General features: G+C 40.0%; 1 protein-coding gene across 1 annotated transcript in view; it reads right to left on the reverse strand.

Moving 5' to 3' along the window:
- LOC137381566 (uncharacterized) overlaps nt 1-20057 on the reverse strand; it is a 118424-nt gene that overhangs the window by 62983 nt on the left and 35384 nt on the right. The window contains exons 17-19 of the mRNA XM_068054257.1: nt 14463-14582; nt 12277-12357; nt 7385-7506 (exon numbers count right to left, since the gene is read on the reverse strand). Coding sequence (XP_067910358.1) covers nt 7385-7506; nt 12277-12357; nt 14463-14582 — 323 coding nt within the window. The remainder of the gene's footprint in view (nt 1-7384; nt 7507-12276; nt 12358-14462; nt 14583-20057) is intronic.

The raw sequence follows: 20057 nt of genomic DNA on the forward strand, positions 1-20057 counted from the left end.
CTTGCTAGCTTTGGACAGTTAATAACTGTAGCTGTGCATCAGTATGACTAAGTGGATGGCACTTAACCCCGAGCTGAGATTCTTCCCTATCTGCAGTCCATGACCACCACCTGCTACCTTGATGCAAGGTCCATCTCTCACTTTCTGCTGCCAAAATCAAATCCAGGCCTTTACCTTGAGGAATAATTTCAAACGCTGTTCCAGCTGGCCTACCTGTCACCACATTACAGAAATGACAATGTATCTAGAATGGGACTGCCTGCATCCTCTCCTGCACATTCCAAACACCTCCATTCTTGCCAAGTTCCACCAGCTCCCCATGACCAATAAATTGACTTCAAGATCCTCCTTCTTTCTCTCAAATCCATCCACAGCTTCAATCAACCTCAGTGACATATTCTACTCTTTACCCATCAATTCCAATCACCCCCCCCCCATTACATCTGTTGCACCCTGCTCTCTGGAACACTCTCTTCAAATAGCCGTAAACTTCCATGCTTTCAAAAGCCTCATCGAAAACGCTCATCTTTAGCTATACCTTGGCCTCCTCAGATCTTCCTTCTATGCTTTTTCCATCCTGCTGTATCCAATGGTTTCCCCATCCTGTAAAGCACCAATTGATCTTTCCAAGGAGCACTACAAGTTGCTCTTGTTTTTGGAACAACAACTTGCATTTACACAGTGCCTTTAATGCATTAAACAAAATTTTGAAAATGAACCACATAAGGAGACATTAGAACAGATGACCAAAAGCTTGGTCAAAGAGGTAGGTTTTAAGGAGCCAAATGGATGCGACTGACCTCGCCTGGTTACATTCTTATCTATCCAGTCACAGCCAGAGAATTATTGCAATGGCTTCTCTTCGCCCTCCAGCACTGCTACTCTGGAGTCCCTCAAGGATCTATCCTTGGTCCCCTCCTATTTCCCATCGACATGCTGTTCCTCAGTGACATCATCTGAAAAAAACATCAGGATCCACATATATGCTGCTGACACCAAGCTCTACCTCAATTTTTATGCTTCTTGTGGCGAAAGGATGGTATGCTCACAGCATCAAATTAGCAGTTCCTGATGCTCATTAACATCGTAGGTGTGATCCTTTAAGCACTTGAAACTGAACAAATGATTTCTTCACAATGTATCTGAAGCGACCAATTGCTTGCAACAGTACTTAGTTTTCATGAAGTTATTTTATTCATCCCTAACTTCAACTTTGAAACAGGTTGTATTTTGGAAAATTAAATACTTTGAGAGTTTAACAAAAATTATACATCGACAAATAAGGTCATTGCAGGGAACAGAAGTAAAAATTGAAATTTAAGTTCCTTTACCTGAATGCACGATGCATCTGTAATAAGATAGGTGAACTAGTGGCACAAATAGAGGTAAATGACCTGATATAATTGCCATTACCATTACCGAGAGATGGTTATAAAGAGATCACGGTTGGGAAATGAGTAATTTCAGGGTGCACAATATTTCGGAGAGACAGGTAGAATGGCAAAGGAGGAGGCGTAGCCCTGATTGTAAAGAATGACATGAGGTCATTAAGAAGGAGGGATCTGGCCTCAGAAGATCATGAAGTAGAATCGGTTTGAGTGGAAATTAGGAATAGCAGGAGTCAGAAAACACTGGTGCAAGTAGTTTACAGGCCCCCTAAAAGTAGTTATATTACTGGACAGAATATTAAATGGGAAATTATTGGAGCATGTAAAAAAGGTAATGCATTAATTATGGGGGATTTTAATCTGCATATAGACTGGGACAATCAAATTGGCAACAGTGATCTTGAAGATTAATTTGTATAATGTTTTCGTGACAGTTTCTTGGAGCAATACGTTACAGAACTGACAAGGGATAAAGCTATCTTAGATCTCGCATTGTGTAATGAAACAGGGTTAATTAGCAAGGTCGTAGTAAAAGATCAAATATGAAACAATGATCATAATACCGTTGAATTTCATGTTAGGTTTGAAAGTGACACATTTCAATCACAGACAAGAATCTTAAACTTAAACAAAGTCAATTACGAACGTATAAGGGGAGAATTGGCTAAGGTTAATTGGGTAAATAGACTGGAAGGTCTGGTGGTAAATGAACAGTGGGAAACATTAAAGAAACAATTCAAAGGGTTCAACAAAAGTACATTCCACACAAAAACAATAAATCAAGAAAGAGTCATCCATGGCTCACTCAGGAAGTTAAAGAGAGTATTAGACTAAAAGAAGTAGTTTAGGTTTCCTATGTTCCTATTGCAATGTTGCAAAAAATAGTAGCAAGTCTGAGGATTGGGAGTGTTTTAGAAACAAACAAAGGGCCACCAAAAAGTTGATAAAAAGGGAAAAAATAGAATGAGAGTAAACTAGCTAGCAATGTAAAAACAGATTGCAAGAATTTTTATAAGTACATAAAAAGGAAGAGAGTAGCTAAAGTAGACGTTGGTCCCTTCGAGGCAGAGACAGGAGAAATCATCATGGGGAAATGAGGAAATGGCAGAGGCACTGTGTCTGTCTTTACAGTAGAAGACACAAGTTCCATATCAGTAATAGGCCGTAACCCAGGGGCTAAAAAGAATGAGAAAATTAACGAAATTGATATCAGCTGAGAAAAAGTATTAGAGAAATTTGTGGGACTAAAATTTGGCAAGTCCCTGGGAACAGATGGCTGACACCCTAGGGTTCTAAAAGAGATAGCTGCAGAGATAGAGGATACACTGGCTATAATTTTCCAGAATTCTTTAGATTCAGGAATGGTCCTGTCAGATTGGAAGTTGGTAAATGATATAGTGCTTTTCAAGAAAGGAGGTAGAGAGAAAACAGGGAACTACAGGTCAGTTAGCCTAACATCAGTCATTGGGAAGATGCTGGAAACTATTATTCAGGACGTCTTAACATTGCACTTGGAAAAGAAGAGTCGGGCCAATATATTAGCATGGATATAGGATTAGTTAATAGACAGGAGTAGACAGTGGGCATAAATGGGACATTTTCAAGTTGGCAGGCAGTAAGTAGTGGGGTGTCTCAAGGATCAGTGTTGGGGCCTCAGCTATTTAATTTAATGACTTGGATGAAGAGACAGAGAGTAATGTATCTAAGTTTGCTGATGATATAAAGCTTGGTGGAAAGGTAAGCTGCAAGGAGGATGTAGAGAGGCTGCAAAGAGATATAGACAGGTTAAGCGAGTGGGCAACACAATGGCAAATGGAGTATAAGGTAAGGAAGTGTGAAGTTGTTCACTTTGGTCATAAAAATAGAAAAGCAGACTATTTTTTTTTTTAAAAGGTGTGAAACTGTTATGTTATGATGTTCAGAGACACTTGGAGTAACTCATACAAGGAACACACAAAGTTAACATGCAGGTACAGCAGGCTATTAGGAAGGCAAATAGCATGTTGGCCTTCATTGCAAGGGGACTGGAGTACAAGAATAAAGAAGTCTTACTAAAATTATACAGAGGTTTGGTGAGACCACACCTGGAATACTGTGTGCAGTTTTGGTCTCCACAGTTAAGAAAGGATCTACTTGCACTGGAGGCAGTGCAGCAAAGATTTACTAAGTTGGTCCCTGGGATGAGGGGATTGTCCTATGATGAGAGGCTGAGTCATTTGGACCGAGATTCTCTGGAGCTTAGAAGAATGAGGGGCAATCTAATTGAGACATACAAGATTCTGAAAGGGCTTGATAAGGTAGAAGCTGAGAGATTGTTTCCACTGGTTGGGGAATCTAGAACGCGGGGGCACAGTCTCAGGACTGAGATGAGGAGAAATTACTACACTCAAAGAATTGTCAATCTTTGGAATTCTCTAACCCAGAGGGTTGTGGATGCTCCATCGTTGTATACATTTCAGCCTAGGATAGATAGATTTTTGGTCTCGCAGGGAATCAAGGGATATGGGGAGCGAGCAGGAAAGTGGAACTGAAGCCCAAGATCAGCCATGATCATATTGAATGGTGCAGCAACCTCCATGTGCCATACGGTCTACTTCTGCTCCTGTTTCTTGTGTTCTTAGAGGAGTCAAATCTCATTCGCTGTTTTAATGGAAAAAAATTGGCAAAAAAACTCAAAGGTCTGCAGTATATTACAAATTTCCGATCAGTATAGGTTGAGCAACACTTTCTACAAAGAAAGTGGTTGTCAGATAATGTGCTGTAGATAAGGTATCTTCACAACCTACAAATAGACAATAAATGTATTTCAAAGCTACATTAACACAAATCACATATTACTTCAATGTTAAATTTTTTTTAAAATAATTTGTCGGAAAAAGTCTTAAGGGACAGAGTTGAAAACTGACATTTGAATCTCATTTCAACTTATTTTTGATCTTTTCCCTTTGTTATCATTCTCCTCTGCTCTCCAACATTTTGATTCAAAAATGTCAACGGGGCGATAAAAATTTCTTTTACAGAAGCAACTTACTAAAATTACCCATCTCCCCAAAAGTCCACAATTCCATCTTTAATCGCTGCAGAATGCCACACTCCCTAAAGCCTCTCCCGCATATTCAAGGCACAGTACAATAGTATACTCTCCACTTGCTTGGATAGCTACAGCTGCAACAACACTGAAGAAGCTCAACACCCAAAAGAAGCCAAAAAAGTTTGCTTAATAGGTACGTCATCCATTAGCCTAAACATTCACCCCTGCTTTACTGGTGTACCATGGCTGCAAAGTGTTCTATCTACAGGATGCGCTGCAACAACTCAACAAGGCTCCTTCGGCAGCACCTTCAAAACCTGCAACATCCACCACCTAGTGGCACAAAATATTTTATCATGGCAAAGTTCCCTCCCTGACATATTTCATCATTGTCATCGTCAGTGAGTCAAAATATCCTGGAACTCCCGTACAGCATTGTGGGGGCACTTTCAACACACGAACTGCAGTAGTTCAAACAGGAGATCCACCACCAGCTAAAAGCAACTGGTAATGGGAAATAAATGCCAGCCGTACCAGTGACACCCACACCCCAAGAATGAATAAAAATATGATCTCACCTGTAAATTTTTGAAATATATTTTGATAAAGAACACATAGGAATGCCACATAAAACTTAACACAATTAATGTAATCAAAATATTCTGATGAGCTTTGTCCTCGTAGATTCTGATATTATATTGAAACCTGGAATACATTCACAGCCATCTTTCAGTATGTAGCGGGTGCTGCTACCACAGTCTACTGTGAAACTGAGCAAAGCAGAAAAAGCAAAGTCCCAAATACTATGCCATGCCTATGTTGCTTTATCTATCTCAGTCAGGGCGGCAGCATAAATACCACATTTCACCTCACCATCCTGTCATTAAGGAAGGACGAACAAAAATCAGGTATCCTGGTGCAATCACCATCCAGTGATCACTGCTGCAAAGTACACGTGTTATCAAATAAGGCTGGATCATGTTCAGCTGTGAAGTTCCTCACCAATTAAATTGCCTACACATGGTCATATCTCAGATGAAGAACAGCACTTGAGTAATGACAGCTGGTACTTGTGGAACTGTGCTCCAACACAATGAGTCATCGGGCTGAATTTTTAGTAGTTTTCCAGCGCGAGGGGTCATGGCAGGGGGGCCTGGAAAATTCTTATGGGAAAGGCCCACCACAACCCCCGACGCATTTCACTGGCAGCAGCGAGGCCTCGGTCCGGCCTTCATTTGCCTAATCAAATTTGTGCTAATAAATGTTAATTAACTTACCTGGACTGGGTGGCGTCCCACGCCGATATTCCAGCCGGTGGCTGGAAGTCCCGTGCCTTCCAAACCCGTTTGGGGATTCAAGGTGAGACACTGGTGGGGAGGGGGAAGGAGTATAATTTTTCAGGTTGGGGCGGGGGGGAGGAGGAGGAAACTTACTCCATTGGCTGAGGGGATGGTGGGAAGGGGTTGAAGGGCAAAAACTATAAAGTTTGGGGGTCAAAAGTCAGGACCAGCAAAAATGGTTTTGGGGAGGGGGAGTGGGGAGGAGAGGGAAATACATTTATTGGTTTAGAATTGCTGGTGGGATGGGGGGGGCGGGGGTGGAAGAGGGGCTTTGATCTGTACTTTCATGTTTTTATACAAATTAAAGGTAATGGTCACTTTAGAAATTAAAATTGCCAGTAAGGACTTGCAACCCTTTACAAATGTCGCCGGCGCCTGTGTGGTGGCGCTGGACACCATTGCCAGGTACGGAGTGGCCACCCCTGATGACGCAGAGGGTGCGACTGCTCCATGTCTTCCATTTAAATGAGCCCCTGCACGAAATATCTGCGCACGCAGACCGCCAAGATCATACTTTGCGGCATGCTCATGAAGTTCAGCCCATCATCTTCAAACAGAACGCGGAAATTTGGAAGGGGGCTTTTCCATTCAAATTCAATCTTTCAGGCTGATGCAAGCCATACGCTCCCCTCAAAATTATGAAACAAAACCTCAAATTACAAAGTAGCAAGATGCATTTTTATTGTAATATGTGGTCTTCTCCAACGTTATGAATAGCTTTCGTGAAAAACTTGCCCAATTAGGGTATTTGCTATCCAGAGGAAAAACTTAAAAAGAAAAATATGTTCACAACTTAATACAGACAGCTTGTGACTTTGCAGACTGGGTGACTGCTTTGCGGAACACCTCGGCCCAGTCTGCAAGCAGGACCCCGAGCTTCTGGTTGCTTGCCATTTCAATACTCCCCCCTGCTCTCATGCTCACACCTCTGTTCTGGGATTGCTGCAGTGTCCCAGTGAATATCAACGCAAGCTCGAGAAACAGAATCTCATTCACCGATTAGGCACACTACAGCTTGCTGAACATTGAGTTCAATAATTTCAGAGCATGACGGGCCCCCCATTTTACTTTTATTTTTAATTATTTTTTTCTTTTTCCTTTTTTAATTTTCTTTTGTGTTTATTTTATTTCATCTCAGTTTGTTCAGTTTGCTTACCCACTGTTTTTTTCATGTTTGTACTTGCGACTGTTCAATTTTCAATCCGTTAATACCCTTTCTGTACTAATGCTTTGTCTTTCAACACACCATTAACATATCTTTGCTCCATGACCTTATGGTCAGCTATTCTGTGACCTTGTCCTATCTCACCGTCTCCTTTGTTATCTCTTGTCCCACCCCCACTTTACTTGCTTATAACCTTTTACATTTCTAATATTTGCCAATTCTGAAGAAGAGTCACTGACTTGAAACGTTAACTCTGCTTCTCTCTCCACAGATGCTGCCAGACCTGCTGAGTGTTTCCAGCATTTCTTGTTTTTATTTCAGATTTCCAGCATCCGCAGTATTTTGTTTTTAATTTAACAGGCAGCTTTGTGTTCACAACGGATGAATAATTTAAAAGCAATAGTCACACTTCACTAACAAATGATTATTTTCACAATGAAAGCATTTGCAACTGTATTACCTATTCCATTTGAGATAGACTCGGCTTAGACCATAATATGAGAGGCAGTTGAAGTGACTAGAATCTTCCTCCTTAAACTCTTCAAGAATTTTCATGAAGTGTTGCTCAGCCTCCAAAATATCCTATGAAGATAATGAAATTCAGAGAAAAAAATTCACAAGTTTCCCCTTCAACTATTACTGGATGGCTATATAATTTCATTCATAATATTTTAATTGCAATACCTTTAAAAAACTGTTTTCAATATATTTTTAACCAATATTCTAAATTAATTAATGAATTCAATCCGTCTGATGAGATAACAGTCCACACTGAATCTTTATGTGACTGCCAAGCAGAACACTTTTCTTCCAGTGGTCAACGATGGAAATGAGCCATCAAACTATAGGAGCCACCTACTGAAAAAAGTCTTAACTACGACTCATTCAGTTGACAAAAAAGTTCAGCTATTCTTTTGGTTATAGTTTGATTTTCCAATTTTAATAATGTGTTAGAGTTTAATTGTTTACAACTTAAATAAAAAATATTTTTTACATATTCATAAAAAAATTAGGCCAAGTAATTACTCCCACAATAAATATTTAACAAAAATGTAGAAATTCATTTTCCTGTGGGAAAACCTCGAGCCTCTAATGGCATCTAGTAACCCTTAGCGAAAAATTGCAAATGTAAACAATTTCATGGTTCTGTACTAGCAGTCTCGCTTCCGAGTCAGAAGTTGTAGGTTCAAATACCTCTCCACAGGCCTGAGCACATAACCTAAGCTGACACTTCAGTGAAGTATTGAGGGAGCACTGTACTGTTGAAGTATGCATGCCAAGTGAAGCTCAGATCCAGATAAACAAGTGGAACTTCACCAAAGAATTATCTTTAACTTTCCCTAAAATACTAATCACTTGATTTGCTTGAATTGTTGGGCAAGAACAATGCTGAGTGCCTGTGAAAGTATGACAAAGCAGCACTGTTCATTTCCATTAGAAACAGTCACTTATGAAGTTAGCTGATGACAAGTAAATTTTGTTGCCAATAGGCCAAGACACATTCAAATGTTTGAAGATCATGCGAGATCATTTGCAATTCTAGATAACGCAATACAAACAATTCTATCAGAAATCTCATTTTTACTCAGCTCTACAATGTTGTAATCAGAACAGTGATGCAAATAATGGATAGCTCATGCAGAGCAGTTAGATATAAACTGCTGCACAATATAACAATAATTAGGGGCAGACTATAGCATTTAGACACCAATTATACTACAGGCTTAAATTGAAGTGGTTTTAGCTTTACATCAATATAAACCGTACAATGCAACACAAAGTTGAAATAATCTGAAGTGCGTTTCAGCAACTGGCTCAAATTCATTGGGCTGCATTTTATGGGCCACCGAGGGACCCATAAAATTGCTTCAGAAGGCAGGGGCAGAGTGCACTTAAGGGCCTCTTCCCAGCTCCACCTCAATTTAATAGAAGGCTGAGGGGCTCACTGCTGCAGGGGAAACCTGGCAGTCGCCTAGTGGGGCCGGAGGTCCCCCCCTAGGGGCAATCCAGGGCCCCCAGATGGCCCCCCACTAAGCCCCACCCTTGGCAGCGATTGCCACCTCCTCACCTTACCAACCCCACCCCGGGGCCTGCCTAAATGGCCCTGGCGATCCCAACACTACTTACCTCTCCCGGGGTCTCCAACATCCTCTTACCAGAAATGGCCACTGCTTCCAGTGTCAGTGCTACAGAGCTGCTGGCCTTCCAATTGGCCAGCAGCTCATCTCTTAAAAGGACGGCTCCCCAATGGCGGGCAGTTAATTGCTGCCATGAAAGAGCACCGGGGGTCCGATAGTGGGCCACGGCGGGGTCCCCTTCCACCTTGCCACTGGAACCCCCGTCACAGAACAAAATTCAGCCACTCATTCAGCTTCACACCAGCTGCTGTGTAGCTACTGGAAGTACCAAGCGAATTTAAATAGTTCTATGTAATGTGGTTTTGTTTCTTTTTATTGGTTCCCTTAACTTAAAAATCAACAGCATCTACTTTCCCCCAAAGAACCAGCAATATAATTTTGGCCCAGCGCTGTTCTCAGCAGTTCCTCTTCCTCAGCAATTTTCTCAGTTCCTATTCTCTTGTGCAGACATTGGCAAATTGCTGTGGTGATTGGTGCCAGTCACCCTCTGGAATATTGCTCATTATCTATGAGATTTGACAGTGAGCATCAGCAGGATATTTAACCATGGGCACAATTCCAGCAGAGTCAGCAACTAGTAGCAAGAACTCCAACTGATATTTTTCCCCAACCTTAAACCAGGGTGCTCTGACCAGGTTTAGTGTCTCACCACTGCCTCGGCTGACAGCAACGAACTCATGAAAGAGCAATACGAAATTATGAAACTGATGGAAAAGAAAAGACACTAGTTCATCTATACTCAAGAATGACATTCACCACCTGGAGCCATGCAATCTCCTGGAAGAGGCAAAAAAAGAGATATAAATCCAGGCCAATCACGGGGAAAAAATATTCCTCTCCGATCCCTTTAGGCAATTAATCGCCCAGATCATCATAAATGTATAGATTATTCAGCTCTAGCAGATAGCATAATATTTCTAACAAGTATTGTATAAAAATAATGTATGGTATTTGCATGTCCTTATTTGGTTCCTTTACATTACAATAGACAATTTAAGGTCATTTTCTGTGGTGGATCCATCATGAATGCCTCTTTAAGCTGCTGAGGCAATTTTGTACTTCACCCATTGAAGACCATGGGTATGATTGTTCAGCATAATGCTGCATACCAGAAGCCAGAAGAAATATACATCCATATTTATTGCCCCAAGCTTTACTGCAAAGATACATCCATTTACATTTGAATACTTTTGACAGTTAACCAAAGGGCAATTCAACACCAAATTAATTTTAAATGCTGAAATAAGTTTATTGAAATAATATTTTGAATTAAAGGAGGACACTGCATGAGCAATTCATAATACAGATAGAACACAAGTGCAAGGTTTTCCCTCCTTTGAATGAGTTCATCAATATTCATGGTTCGAAAATAAATGGAAGACATAAAATTAAAACTTAAGAGTTTTGGAATTTCTTTCCTCACCATATACAATCTACAGCCCCTCACCCATACCTAAATTCATCATGTGTAAGCTTCCACATTGAGTGCTCTCAGACTATTTCATCATATAGCATCACAGCTGAGCATAACCCTACCCTGACAATATGCCCAAACAAATACAGCTGCAGTTGTTGGATAATGATCAACAAAGGGAATCTATTGATTGTCCTCCCCAAACCCAGGAACACTGAGGCCAATTACCATTCCAGTTTTCTTACCTCCCAAATCCTGCTGGTATTTGTACATCAGCTGAGCATCACACTTACTATTCAATTTAGGGGAAATGTGGAAATCACTACCACAAGGAGGCAAATAACATAGATGCATTTAAGGGGAAGCTTGCTAAACACATGAGGGAGAAAGGAATAAATGGTTAGGCTAAAAAGGTTAGGTGAAGAGAGGTGTGAGGCGAACAACCGGCTAAACTTCATAAGCCATAGAAGAACCTTGCTGTTTGATTTTTTTTTTTATAAAGGGTCATTGTTGAAATAGTTTAGGTTTGTCAGTGCACTAGGGACAACCTTCATGGATTTTTTTGGGGGAAGGCTGATTTTCTCCCTCTCTCTCAAAGATTGTGGTATCATGTCAAAGTTGTCATTCTCTATGTGGAAGCTGAGACACAGGCCGAAACTTTTTTGTTGGGCGGGATGCCCTAACCACCAGCCAAAAAGTTGATGGTGAGCCTGCCTCTGCCAAGCCTGGGGAGCCAGACTGGAATTTTTCGCTCCCCAGGCCTTTAATTGGTCTTGGGCGGGTCACTTTGAGGCAGAAAGTTCTGCCTAATGGAGCTGCCACCCAATCAGTGGGCCGGCAGCTTAGTCCCAGCAACTCCACTGGGAGCGGTGGCCACTGCTAGGACTACACTCAGCCATCGGAAGAAGCTTACCGGACGGCCCCAAAGAAAAGGTAAGATTTCAGGGCCTCACCGGGGACAATCGGTCAGGCCACAGCGAAGCAAGGGGGGATCGGTTGGGGTGGGGGGGGGTGGTGTGGAGGGGGCAGGGGAGTGTTGTGCGTTGGAGGCAGTTGGGGCTTCAGGGGCAGTCCTCCATGAGGTGTAGGGTGCCGAATCAGGAGGGCGCCATGCCAGCCCACAAGGCGGCTGCCTGGTTTCACCAGCGTACAAATCAAGAAGGTGTGATTGCCTGTGCTAAGTTATCTGACGTTGACTTTTTTTTTTACACAGAACATACGACACAGAAATAGGTCATTCAGCCCAATTGGTCCTTTCTAGTGTTTATGCTCCACACGAGTCTCCTCACACATCTCTTCACCTAACCTTTTTAGCCTAACCATTTATTCCTTTCTCCCTTGTGTGTTTATCTAGCTTCCCCTTAAATGCATCTATCGGTAATATATCTGTTAAGTGCCAGTTAATTGGCCACTTAAGGGCCTTGATTGGCCTGGGGTGGGTGAGCCGTTTCTCACTAACACCACCCCGCAAAATTTGCAACGCGGGCGGGAGGGGGTCAGGAACTGCCCCCGCCTCCCACTCAATTCTGGCCAGAGTGTGTCAGTAGGCCATTAAACTGTGGAGGGTATTGCAGCAAACCTGAATTCTCTCCTGATCCAACCTTCACACACACACACACACACTGGGTATTTCAGAGATAAAACATACCAGGAATCAAATCTGGGACCTGCCTAGCTATACACCTTAATTTTACACTGGGGTCTCCATTATCCACTAGGCCATCAGGAAAGTTTGTTTATTAAAAAAGGGGTTTAATGATTAGACCCTCCACACTTTCAACAAGGAATGAAAGTACATACTTGAATTAAATTGTTTCCTAGAAATGACAATCCACAGGCATACTCGATAAGAATGTATTCCAGAGTAGTCAAGTTATATACCTGTAACAGAAAATCAGTTGCAATTAAGCAACAGTCCAGAATGGTAAGTTTAGTAGTTTACCAGTCCATAACTACAATTAAATATACAATACCAGAAATATAAGTCCGTCAACTAAACGAGTGGTGCAGCACACTGACCTACTCATTTCATAATTTTAAAATTAAATCTACTTCAATTTCAGATTTTGTACGAGGAAACTGTTTAGCAATGGGTCAATGTTTCAGACTATTTTTTATCACAAAAGACTTTGCTTCCTTACAAGCATTCTCAGAAGTATGTAACCCGGGTAAATTTTTTGAGGAAAAAATTTTTGTAGTGCAATGATAAAGTCTAGACTGAAAACTAGACTATGCATAAAATGGATTACATCATAAAACCACAAAATAAGGGCCAGTTTTAACATTGCAAATATTACAACATGCACACTGATCCAAAATACAAGTCAAGCAACTGGATACATACAACTAGATTGAATTTTAGCCTAACTGAAAGACAGAATACACTTGGCTGTATGAAGGGTACAGTTAGGATTTGGTAACTTGTGGAATTGCACACTGTAATCTATAGTAAGAGAAATGTAAAGCAGATTAAATATATTGGTAATGTAAGATACAGTGGCTCTAATGCGACAAAAAGTACAATACTTGAAAACATCTGTTGAAAAAATCACATGGCATTTCTCAAACAAATTTTATACACAAAGACTTCTCATTTCGCCTTGGTCAGGGTCAACTACCTTTACTAAAATATGTTGGCTGTGTTACCATCTAAAGACTGATGATGGATTTTACCCAATAGAAGTAAGTGTCTGCCATTATCTATTAATTTTGATTTTGTCTCTTAAAAAATTTACAACAGTTTTATTCGTTCTTCTTGACCTTTGTAATTGTACATGACTGAATGGAAGACTAATGTCTTCAACAACAACTTATATTTATATAGTGTCTTTAACGCAATGAAACGTCCCATGGTGCTTTACAGGAGCATTATAAAACAAAGTATGACACTAAGCCACAAAACGAGATACGAGGTCAGATGACCAAAAGCTTGGTGAAAGATGTAAGTTTTAAGGAGTATCTTAGGGAGGCAAGCGAGGTAGAGAGGTTTAGAGAGGGTATTCCAAAGCTTGGAGCCGAGGCAACTGAAGGCACGGCCACCAATGGTGGAGCAATTAAAATCAGGGATGCATGAGAGGTCAGAATTAGAGGAGTGCAGATATCTTGGAGGGGATTACCAAGATAGGGAGGGGCGAGGCCATGGAAGAATTTGAAAACAAGGATGAGAAATTTAAAATCAAGACATTGCTTGACTGGGAGCCAATGTAGGTCAGTGAGCACAGGGTATAGGGGAACAGGACTTTGTGCGAGTTAAGACACGAGCTGCAGAGTTTTGAATGGCCTCAAGTTTATGAAGAGTAGAATGTGGAAGACCTGCCAGGAATGCGTTGCAATAGTCAAGTCTAGAGGTAACAAAGGCATAAATGAAAGTTTCAGCAGCAGATGAGCTGAAACAGAAGCTAAGTCAGGCACTGTTATGGAGTGGGAATAGGCAGTTTCAGTGATGGCACGAATATGAGGTTGGAAGCTCATCTCAGGGTCAAATGTAATACCAAGATTGCCAACAGACTGGATTAATCTCAGACTGTTGCCAGGGAGAGGAATGGAGTTGGCAGCTAGGGAACAGAGTTTGGAGCGCAGACCAAAAACAATGGCCTCAGTCTTCCCAATATTTAATTGAAGGAAATTTCTGCTCATCCAGTACTGGATGTTGGGTAGCAGGCTGATAATTTAGCAACAGTAGGGGAGTCAAGAGAAGGGATGGTGAGGTAGAGCTGAGTGTCATCAGCATAGATGTGGAAACTAATAGCGTTCGGGTGATGTCGCCGAGGGGCAGCATGTAGATGAGAAATAGGAAGGGACCAAGGATAGATGCTTTAAATAAATAAAATTACTTCCTTTCACTGGATTTTTTTCAGCAATTAATGACAGATAATGTCAAATTGTTTTATAGAACGTCTCCAGCCTTCAAGATTGCATTGGCTTAAACAGGGATATTTCATAACATCAAAACAGGCAGTATTTTAAGTTCCAATAGCAATACTTACTTTTTTTTCTTTTATTAGTTTAAGGGCATTCAAATAGTTTTCCTGAGCATTTCTAAAATTAGATGCCATCAATGCCTCAGAGGCTTCTTTCAATTTACATCTTAACAATCCTTCCTCCATCTGTAACAAAGAAATTCATCAGTAACTTCAACTGATTAAAAAGCAGATTTGGCCTAATAATGAGACTGATCGTTTCTTATTTCGCATTCATGAAAGTTGCTCTATTTTATAAATCGTTTTACTGTTGGATCAGAAGTCAAGGTAACAGTAAAACAAAATTACTTCTGTGAAAATGGATGAATTTTGAATGCATTTATCTCTAAACCACTATACAGTATAAAGCAATAAGCCAGTCTTTTATAAATAGGCCATTTTTACAATTTCTCCCAATGTAAAAACAATTTTTTACAATCTTTACATTAAATGTACTCCTTATGAAGTGATATACATCTTTATCAAGCTGAAAAAGCCAAAATGTTCTATAGATAGCAATAACATGCTGCATTTAAATCACTTCACAGGATCAAATCTTTTTCTAAGTTGATAAGAAAACTAGGCCTACTAGATGAATAGAATTCACAAAATTTAGAAGTTTTTGCACAAGCGACATTTTCCAAGATAATTCCTCAGGTATTTAAAATAATTATAAATAATCAAAAACACAAGTCAGGTCCCCTCTGTTAGTTACACCTATTGAATGAGGCAGACGAGACGGTATTTGGGAATTTCCCTGTCATCCCACTGCAGGAATGACTAAAATCACCAGCTCCCTTTAGGGAGTGTACTTGAAGGTAGTTCTCCAACTCATGTTCTCCTGTCAGCAAGGCTTCCATCTGAGATCATAGAATTCCTGGCCTGTTTCCTCATAGCCAGTGCTCAATAATGGCAGCCACTTTTTTTTCCTAGACAAAAAGTTTGTGAGGAACTCCTAAAGCAGCCATCCTTAAACAGAAAATTACATTTTATATCAGTTATAAAAAGGTTTGAAAATTTGAAGTTGAAGTCATCTGTTTTTGCATGCTTAACACTAGTGACCTCTGATCTCACCCCAAAATTCTAGATTTGTGAATGACTAGTTTTTTTTAAAATTTGAAACATGAAATAGCAAGGTTTCCATTCCATTCCAATATATTGGAAATAATCTTTTCCTTTCAATAATACTGCAACAAAGTCAACAACCATCCACGATAAAGAATAGTGTTATGAAAGTGCTTCTGTTTTTGTTAAAAATATTTTTTGAGGATTCATAGGCAAACTGAAGACATGTTGGATCAGTTTTTTTTCAAGTGGGTCATCAAGAGGACACTGAAAGGGCTTGCATGACAACATTATTTACTGGTTGTCACATGACTCTAGCTAAAAATAGAACAGAAACCCTGGTAACTGGGTAAGATGTGTGCAGAGAAGTGATAAGTCAGAAGGTGGACTTTCTGTTTCTGGCTCCACTTTTGAATTGTTTGGAGTTGGGAATGAACTGCCTAAAAGGGTTTGGAGTTTTAAAAAATAAAACTGAAGGACAGAACACCAGCTGTTCCATCTCTTTAACAAGCCTGCAGAAGAGAGCTTCCAAGGAGAAGAGAATTCCCAGGAAGAAAAGACCAGAACTCAGCTCAGCTTTCCAGCACCTCTTTAAAAGACCCTGAGAATTCCATTGTGTCAAATCATCTCATCTCTTGGCTTTGAAGAAAAGGCTTTGAAATTAATTCTCAATGCCGCCTCAAAAGAACCGTTCTAAAATATCCCAGTGACCCGTCTACGTGTACTCAGAGGCCAGACTATATGCCAGTTTTGGAACACAACATATCTTATCTGCTGTTTCTTCAAGAATGAGCCAGTATTCAGTCCAAGTCTTTCTTTGTCTGTAACAGAGCTCTAAACAAAAATCTCTTATTTTTCCGGTTAACCATTGTATGTGTATGTGATTGTGAGGTGCTAAGGTGAAAAGGGAACTTTAATATTTCAGTCTGTGTGTTCATGCTTTACTTCATTACTGGTTAAGGCTTTTTTAATAATAAAATGATAATTTTGTTGTTTATCAAAGAAATCTGGTTCATGTGTTTTATTCTGGGAAAAATAAGAGTACATGAATGACCATATCGGTAAGCGGGAAAATTTTAATATAGGTTGTGAACTGTGGAGGAATGGGACTAGACCAAACAGTATACTCCTCCCGCCTCAGTCGAAATAATAGATAATTAAAACAAGAAGTTTAATTTTTGGGAAGCTAACTTCATGCAATTGTTATTGGAACCATTCCAATGACAATGCCAGAAAATCAGATCTGCCTCTAAGGAAAAGGGAAAAAGTAATTGGAATTACTTCAAACTTCATTCATAAAACTCTCCACTTAGCATTTTTGTGAACTTATGTGTCCACTTCAAGGAAGAATGTCAGGGGCGTAGGCGGAGATCCATTATAAATATAAAGTCCATCCCAATAAAGATTCTCATCAAACAGAAGGACATGACACTGTGAATTGTGAAGTTTGTGCATCTGCTTATCATCTCAGTGGTAAGTAAACTAAACACGAAAGTTACTGCAATTTTAAGTCAATTAAGTACATATATTCGTAATGCACGGAATATTGTAAAATTAAACACACTCTATCAGATTAATTTGAAGTATTTGATGTTGATAATTGCTTGCCAAATGGGTCATTTTTTTCTGCAACGGAGCCAATCATTCTAGTGGTTTGAAACTCCACTGAGCTGTCAGTAATAACAGCTAAAAGTTTGCCATCAGTTTTAGACTAAAGAACCTGCTTACAACTATGCACTGCTATTTTTTCTCCAATTTGTGATTTAAACCCTTTACCTCCCTTTACCTAAAGGCATGCGCTCATTCTACATTGCAACTGTATGGATGATGGTCCTCTAACACCTCATCCTAAATACAAGCTCTGACAGTGAGTTAGTCAGTAGATTACTCCACTGAGAGGCCCTCACAACCAAGTTGGATCCTATTCCTTTCCCCACATCCAGGCATATACAAGAGCATTGCTACCAGAATGGGATGTTCTCTAGCCCAGGGGGTTCTCAACCTTTTAGCTCTGAGGCATCCCCCACTTCCTGTGTTGCAAAGATTCCACCGATCCCCTGTAACACAACACAAGCTTTTACGCTGTGTAAAAATTAGTTACGCAATTAATATATTCTTTAAACTTAATATGAAACTTGTTCCTGCTGTTGGGCACCAGACTGAGGAGAGATTGAAGGGCTTCCCTCTTTCCCCTCTCCTTGTTAGACCACAACGGGTTTAATTTTTTCTTAAAGTGTATGTACTGGTCAATTCAGTAGGTGTTTGATTACTTGCTATGATCACAACAAGAACCAATCGGACAGGTTTTCTTGAGCTAACAAAGGAAGAGGTTAACTTTATTGTACCTAAACCGAATTAATAATATAATAAACAACACACCAACTTTCACTCACACACACAAATAGGTTACAGAGTGGGGAAAGGTAGATTGGTTGAGTTAGAGGCCATAAAAAAAGGTATACAGTCCGTCGAGTTTGGTGACTCAGCTGGCTTCTAGCTGAATTCAGTGGTCCTGAGGCTTTTAGTTTGAAGAGGTATGCAAAGGTGGTCAGTCAACAGCAGGATTTGGAAACTTTAAAGGTGGAATAGAGAGAGAGGAGAGAGAGGCAAGTGAGAGAGAGAGAAGGACCCCCACTTAGGGTCTGCTCATGTCAGAGTCTGGTTGCTTCTCCTCTGTTGCAGAGAAAAAACACCGGCTTAAAACCACAGATGGGGAGGGACTGAGTGATTCAAACAAAGCAGTTAGCAGTATTTCTCCCAGCAAGAAGAACAGGTAGCTCCTTTAAACTTCCTAGGTCTTGGTTCTTGCTGAGGACTTAGCAGTCATTTCATCTCCCCTCACAAGCACTGCAGTGTAGGATACAGTATTGCAAATTAGGTGACCATCTTAAGTTGAAAGGATGACTTTGCTGGCAGCTTGTCTTTTAAAGTCTTAAAAAAATAAAAATTCAGATCTCCAGCCAGTCGACCAAAGAAAATTATCATTCCAACAAAACACACTGGCGTAACACTATATCAGAAAGCGTAGTTTAGAAAGTACCATTCATGCAACACAACACACACTAGGGATCAAACCAGAAACAATCTAAATTTGAATTGACCTCACCAAGGTACATTCATCAATTTGAACAAGCACAAAGTTCAACAATAAGCTTGCTCCCTCTTGAAACTAAGTAGTAGCTCAACTGTTGTAAAATTGATTGAAAAATTGGGAGGAAGGAGTGGAAGCTGCAGTCAAGAACAACTGCAGTCTATATTATTGTGAATTCACAAGAAAAAGTTGAACACAGAAGTTATCTCAGAACCAAGAAAATCAAACTGAATCACAGAATTGTTACATTGCAGGAGGAGACCATTTGGTCCATTGTGTCCGCATCGGCTCTCCGAAAAGCAATTCAATCAGTTCCATTCCCCCGCCTTCTCACCATAACCCTGCACATTCTTCCTTTTCACATCAGTCTAATTCCCTTTTGAATGTTTCAATTGAACCTGCCTCCACCACACTCTCAGTCAGTGCATTCCAGACTTTAACCACTCGCTGCGTGAAAAAGTTTTTCCTCATGTCACTTTTGCTTCTGTTCTCAATTACTTCAAATCTGTGCCCTCTCGTTCTCGATCCTTTTACAACTGGGAACGGTTTCTCTCCATCTACTCTGTCCAGACCCCTCATGATTTTGAATACCTCTATCAAATCACCTCTCAGCCTTCTCTTCTCCAAGGAAAACAGTCCTAACTTCTCCAATCTTGAAGTTCCTCCTCCCTGGAACCATTCTCATGAAATCTATTATCTTGTACAGATCTCCATAATAAAAAGGTCATACCGTGGCCTCGGGTTTCTACAGTCTTCATTTAGATATGTCTTACCTTTGCAAGAGCTGCAAAATCTTGTTGCTTCCAGCAACTCTCACAAGCTAGGTTTGCAGAATTCCTGCTGTAAATTGACAGCAGCTTTCTTTTTAAGGGAAGGGTTACTTTGCAACTTGTGCAGTTCATAAGAATATCAAGCCACAAATATCTTGTCTGTAATAAATTCCAACAAATGCTAATATAAAATGCCTGGTCATAAATAAACTGATATAGAATTTAAGATCAGCTTTTAAAAGCTCTTTAGATAAAAGGCATTAACCAAATATGATTTACGTAAAACTATACAGCTAAAACAAAGTTAATTCCATGGCCAGTACATGCACTGTGTCGAAAAGAAAAGCTGCAGACTTATTTACTGTTTGCCAATTTCAGTTAAAAGATAAAATGTTGCTCATTTTACGTTATTTTTGTTGCAACTCAAGGGGCTGCATTTCTATGAAAAAATAATAAAAATGCAGTTAAGGAGTTCTCATGAGGTTTAGTTGTTTATGGAATTTTCTGAAATATTTTATATCAGTTTCAATAAACAAACTTACAACAGATATATTAATAAGATAATAAATAATTCCAATAGTTTATAGTTATGTTACGTATATCAAAAAGCCCTCTATCAAATTTTAGATATGACAAAAAACTATTCTCAACTCTTACTCATCTATCTGTTCTCATTTTTTCATCCGACAAAAGTTG

Source organism: Heterodontus francisci, chromosome 22 (genome assembly GCF_036365525.1).
Source record: "Heterodontus francisci isolate sHetFra1 chromosome 22, sHetFra1.hap1, whole genome shotgun sequence".
In the NCBI taxonomy this organism is placed as follows: Eukaryota; Metazoa; Chordata; class Chondrichthyes; order Heterodontiformes; family Heterodontidae; genus Heterodontus; species Heterodontus francisci.